Source organism: Galeopterus variegatus, unplaced genomic scaffold (genome assembly GCF_000696425.1).
Source record: "Galeopterus variegatus unplaced genomic scaffold, G_variegatus-3.0.2 Scaffold8868, whole genome shotgun sequence".
Classification (NCBI taxonomy): Eukaryota; Metazoa; Chordata; class Mammalia; order Dermoptera; family Cynocephalidae; genus Galeopterus; species Galeopterus variegatus.
The window spans coordinates 51,100-56,965 of NW_007734979.1; the positions used below are offsets into that span (position 1 = coordinate 51,100).

At 52.4% G+C, this 5,866-nt stretch overlaps 1 protein-coding gene across 1 annotated transcript in view; it reads right to left on the reverse strand.

The window, feature by feature from the left end:
• Positions 1 to 1,083: 1,083 nt before the first annotated feature.
• The window catches only part of ITGAX (integrin, alpha X (complement component 3 receptor 4 subunit)), a 20,346-nt gene continuing 15,563 nt past the window's right edge, over positions 1,084 to 5,866 (reverse strand). Inside the window, exons 23-30 of the mRNA XM_008593195.1 lie at positions 5,711 to 5,794; positions 3,879 to 3,957; positions 3,659 to 3,766; positions 3,460 to 3,543; positions 3,152 to 3,265; positions 2,906 to 3,007; positions 2,527 to 2,637; positions 1,084 to 1,971 (exon numbers count right to left, since the gene is read on the reverse strand). Coding sequence (XP_008591417.1) covers positions 1,873 to 1,971; positions 2,527 to 2,637; positions 2,906 to 3,007; positions 3,152 to 3,265; positions 3,460 to 3,543; positions 3,659 to 3,766; positions 3,879 to 3,957; positions 5,711 to 5,794 — 781 coding nt within the window. The 3' untranslated portion in view covers positions 1,084 to 1,872. The remainder of the gene's footprint in view (positions 1,972 to 2,526; positions 2,638 to 2,905; positions 3,008 to 3,151; positions 3,266 to 3,459; positions 3,544 to 3,658; positions 3,767 to 3,878; positions 3,958 to 5,710; positions 5,795 to 5,866) is intronic.

A 5,866-nucleotide genomic window follows, 5' to 3' on the forward strand; every position in this document is an offset into this window, starting at 1 on the left:
GCGGAGGGAAATTATGTAGAAATAACACCTTTTTGCCTGATTATTAGACATGAGCTCACCGTAGCCCTTGAAGTCCATGTGCAACCTTTAAGTGCGCAATTATTAAGGATGTAGCAGTATTTCTATGCAAATCACCAGTTTCAAATGTTTGAGATGTATGGGGATAAAATTTGTTTCTCGCTTTTTCTCTTTAAAACTTACTACTTAGGAGATCATCGGTGACCCCCAGTTGTTCGTGGAACACATTTTGAGAAACATCACTCTCTAGGGCCAGATTCTCATAAAGTCTTATCGTCTGAGGCCCTACCTGAGATATTGCATAATAACTGGGCCTTCTGGGGATTAAAAATTGTCAAAACTCAAAGGGATTTTGGACCCTGTGACGATGTATGGAGGAGATATTTTTGGATGGAAGTGAAGGGCCACTTTCCAGCTTCCCTTCAAATCACATGATCAACTGCCTCCTCTTTCTGTTTATCTAACTAAAATATTCATATGGCCCAAGCACCTTGGTGGTGGCAGCAGCAGTGGGATCCCTCCAAGGTGTCCTGCCATTTGTTGACATCCATCTCAACAAATGCCGAGCACCACAATGAGCTTTATGCCAACATGGGTGACATAATAATAGGAATGACCGGATTGGGGGCAGCAGGTCCCTGGTGCGGGACTCCAAAGTGCTCTCCAATCATTAAACATATGTAACCAGTGTCCCCTTCAGCACATCCTCGGATTTGTAAGAAACACCTGCATATAGCTTCACTTCAATGACCTTTCCAGATGGGAGAGTAGCCACTGAGGGCTGCCCCTTCTCTTTCCTTGTCCCCTCCCCCACCCCAAGCCAACATGACAGCTCCATCAGCGTCCTCAGCAACAGCCCTGAGGACAGAGTGAGTACATTAAGGAGTCAGTTTATTTCCAATATAGGGATGCTCATAAACCCCACTCTGGTTAACTGTCTTGTCCTGGCCCCAGGTCAGGGTCCGCTATGGTAAGGGGACCTCATGGGCATCATTGTCCAGGAGTCACATGCATAAAAGGCCTTGATTTTATACTTTGACATATTTCCCAATAAAGGTACATACATTTTGTTTGTGCATGTTTCAATTTATTAATGCAAACATTCAAAATACACATTTTTATATTCATGTTCTGGCATTTCTTCATTTACTGTATTTGGAGCCTAAAAAATAAAAGTGGCCTGGGTCTCTTTTGACCTTGTAGCTGGTTGAGCTAAAGTGGCACTGGGGCAATGTCCCTCCCTCCCAGCCAGCAACACTGACCAACACTGGAAGCCAGCTTTAAAATTTCCAAAGTGTGAACATTTCATTCCCAATTCAGTTTGAGAAACCTGGACTGAGATTCCCGAGATGAAGCTAAGAGCTGATGTTGATAGCATTTTACTGGAAATGAGGGTAACAAGAGGCACAGAACATCTCATGCTGTGTGCTCTGAAGTCCACCTTCTGGAGAGGGAACGGGTCTCCTAACACAAAGCTGGAGAGTTTGGACATTATGCTGAGAGTAATGGGGAGCCACTGAGGGTGGATGAGGAAGAGCGGCTTCAGTTCTGTACTTTAGAAAGGTCATTGGCAGCTAGTGGAGAAAGACTGGAGCCTGGGGCTATTGTCCAGGTATTTCTAGGTAGAAATCCCAAGTCAAGTCCCCTGGGGTGGCAAGGCAGGGACCCTGTCCTGAGGGTTTCCAGTTGGAGCCTTTATGAGACAAATGTCCCTTCCCAGGCAAGACACTGCACTCTCCCAAAGACAGAAGGCACCTAATGCCAGCCTCCCTCAAGCCTGACTCAGTTGAGAGTAAGAGCATCGGGAAACCTCTCAGGGAAGAGCAGGTGCAAAGGGGAACAGGAGATAGTTCCTCACTGGGCAAGTTGGGAGTCTGATGTCGCATTTTCTGGAGCAACCTGTCCATTTGCTTCCTCCATCATTTCCTTGTACCGGCGTTTGAAAAAGCCAGCCTGTGGGGAGGAAGGAGAAGAAAAGAGGAAGTTCAGTGTGGGACAGGAAGAGCGATGACAGGTGGGGGAGGGTGTCACCACTTCTGGAGCCCCTGCAGTGTTCCAAGTACTGCACCAGGACCTTTATGCACATTGTGTCATTTAGACTTAGCCAGAATTCTGTGAGCTGGGCACAGAATTCTTCAGACTGAGAAATCAAAACCCAGAGTGGACCAGGCATTTGCTGACGGTCAAAGAAAGGAAGACTCGCTGGTGGCATCAACATTCAGACCCAGGTCTGTGCTTTTCTATTACAATCTGCTGTCCAAGGAAGCACGTAGACAGGCAGAGATGAGTGGAAAAGAAAGGGCGAGAGATGGGAGGAGGCCTGAGAGTCAGGCAGGAAGGCACAAACCTTGGGGACACTTAGATTCTGGGGATATCACAGGTGGGAGGAGTTTCTCACATGAAGTGACCTAGCAAGAATGTGCATCTGACTTCCAGGTGATCTCTTCCTCACACTGTAGAGAGCGGGGTCAAATGCTGCTCGTGTCAAGATGGGGGTGAGACCCTTACCTTGTAGAGTGCAGCTGTGACAAGCGCCAGCAGCAGCAGACCTCCCACGGAGCTGCCCACGATCAGGGGGATGGGGTTGTGGACCTCATACTTCTCCAGCACCGTCTCCATCTGCAGTGGAGGTGACCCCATCAGAAAGTATCAGACCTCATGCCTTCCCAGACTCACCCCAGCACCCGCAGCCTCTAACTCCCCACCCTCCCCACCCCCACCCTTCTCCAGACCCTGCTCCCAGGGGTGAGATGCAGAAGCACTCGTGCACTCAGGGACAACTGTCCTGCCCAGAGACCCTCCCCCCTCCCCCCTCCAAGCTGCAACCCCCCAACCAGCATCACGGGTTTAGCACCAGCCTGGCCACTGCCCACCACACACTCACTACCTGGGCTCTCATAAACGCCTCCTGTCCTGGAAGCTGGGAGTACGTAGATGTGTCAAAAGTGATTTCAGCCTCACTCACGACCAACACCTTCTTCTGTTGTGTCTGCAAAACAGGGGCATGGGGGGAGCTGTGGAATTAGCTCTGGGGATGCTCAGATTTCCAGAAGTGTCCTGGCTCGAGGATGGGCACAGACACAGCCGGTCCCACCCGATCTGGGCGAGGGACTCTACTCTTGGGCCTACACACCTGGCTGACCCAGCCGAAGCTGAGGTTGCCCTGCAGGATGAAGTCAAGCTCCTCCTGGATGCCAAAGGAGGGGATGTCACAGCGGAACCTCAGACACTCAGCAACAGAGCAGTCCTAGGGACAGAGAAGTGGCATCGGGCCAGAGAAGGTTGTTTGAAGGTAGAAGACTGTGTGATCTGAGGGAAGCAGTCGCATCCGAACACAGCAGGGCTGCTCGGCAGGTGTCCTTCTGAATGTAACATGCGTTCCTGAATTAAATTCCTCTGATGTGTGGCTTAAAGTGGGGGACCGCCCAGAGCCCTCCTCACCAGCACAGGATTCTTCTGAATGTGAGTCAGGAAGTCGGACTCTGTGGGAGATATTCTCTTCGAGGAACACTGAATGGACGGGTTCTAGGAGAAGACACGGAGAACACGAGTCTCAGTTGGGACATCAGGGATTCATGAGGGACATAGGGAACCCAGGTAAAGGGCACTGGTGGAGGAGCCACACACAGTCCTTGAGTACCTGGGGGCAGGAGACCTCCACCTTAATCCACACAGCTGCCCTGTTCAGCTCCACAGGCACCCAGAAGTTGACGCTGACAGGCAGGTCTCTCCGTCCCAGGTTGTTCACCTGCACAGAGGGTGGTGAGGCAGAGGCCACACCCCAGCCCACCTCCCCACTAAGCTCCCGCTCCCAGGCCCACCCCAGCCCCAACCCCAGCCCCTGAGTCTCAGCCACTTGCCTGGTATCTGTGCTTGGCCACACCACTCTCCTCCTGCTCTGAGGCTGAGAAGTTGAGGTACTTGGTGGACTGTTCGTGGCTGGAGAGAGAAAAGGCATGGGTGGAGCATGATGGGACAGGTAGTCAGTAGGGCCTTGGAGTGACCTGAAGATGGGGTCCTGCTTGGGTGACTGAGGTGGAATAAGGGAGGGTCTAGGAAGCTGGGTTTTGAAATGGGTGCAGAGTTCTTGCAGAAGCTGCCCATGGAGGAGGCTGCCAGGAACCTGGGCAGGGGCGCAGGGAAAGGGGCTGACAGTGCTTCATAGGCGTGTAGGCACAAGGGACACAGCAAAGGTCTGGGGAGCCTCAGGCCTATGCTGTGGACCAACGCCTGCTGAGCACAGCCCTTTTCTGGTCTCCTGCAGGCCTTCCCTGGCAGCCCCTCTCTCCTGTTTCCTTGGCTTTTCTGGGCCTGGGGCTGGGAGGTAGGGAAGGCCCAACAGCAGACTCTTCACTGGCTCTCAACACTTCCTGAGGCCCGCGTGGGCCCAAGCCTGGAAACTAGAGGCCGGCCCAGACCCTCACATGTGACTGGTCTCACCACTGCCCCTCACAGCTCCACTCCTGGGGTACCTGTCCTTTACCTCATAGTCCAAATTCCAGCCCACCACTCCTGCTCCAAAGCCTCATTTTTCCTCCGCCAAGGGACTCTCCAAAAAGCACCCCAGCCTGGTCCTGAGGGCCCCTCTGAGTGCCCTCACCCAAGAGTTACAGCACAGCATGTGGCTGAGCTGTTGGGCCACACAGGCCCAGGGTGAGGTGCCCCACCTACGGCCCCCACAAGGAGGTATGAGTACCCCCACCGCACACTCCAGTGAACAGCTCAGAGCAGGCAGCTGGCTGGGAGCGCCACATGCGCAGGTGCACCTGGAAGAGTGCAGCTGGAGGTAGGAGCAGAGCATTGACGAGGCGTACCCCACAAGGGCAGGGGTTGGTGTCTGCTTTCCATTACACATAATAGGGCCTCAATAAATCTTTGCTGAATGAATGTATGGAAAGTAACCACAGCTCTGTGCCCGGCACACAGTGAATGCCAGGAAGGCATTTGATGAAGGAAGGTATCTGCTCGGACACTTGGCTTGACTTCTTAGCTTCAAAAACTTCATCTAACGCTCCTGGGAAGCATATTAAGGCCCTATCCTTTCACCCAGCTTCTCCCTGACACCCAGCTGCTGAAATAGGCAGATCATCTGTCCCCGTCCTTCCCCAAGGGGACTGGGAAAAGAGAGAGGGGTCTAAAAGGCCTGCAGAGTACGAGTCTGTTCCTCGCAAAGATTTGTCTTGGCCAAGTGGGGCCCCTCTGAGAATCACAGCCAGCCAAGCCTGATGCTGTGGACCCTTCAGTGTTTAGTTGAGGCCTCCCTCTATAGAAAAACCTCTTGGAAACCCACATGGCCCCAGGGTACAGAAACACGTAGCAGCCTTTGATGAGATTCTGGCTGTGTCAGGGTAACCTTGCTTCCCAATAAAGCTGTGAGAACTTCAAAGATAGGGACATGTCTCATATCTCCTAGGGAACCCAAGAGAATCTTGGGGCTTTTGAGAAAGGCTTCTAAGACCTGTAACCTCTATTAAATGTAGGATATGATGATGATACTATCACAGTTATTATTATCATAACTAGCCCAAAACAAACTCTCATTGATTAATAAGTGCTGCCAGCAGTGAAAGGGTGAAAGGTGGCAATAAAACCCAAAACATCCCAGATATTCGGCTGCTGCAGAGGGTGAGAACCATCCTCCCATCTCCCCATCAGGGTAATGGGGAAACCTTTTGAGGTCACAGTGGGGCACCTGCTGATCACGGTGTAGATGGCGTACTTCACCGGAACCTCCAGCTGGAAGGTGGTCTTGCTGGTCCTGGGGGTGTTGTTCTCACTGAAGAAAGAGGAGGCCCAGTTGCTGGGGGCCCCAGAGGAGGAGGCTGGGCGTGGGGGGGGGGGCGAGGGG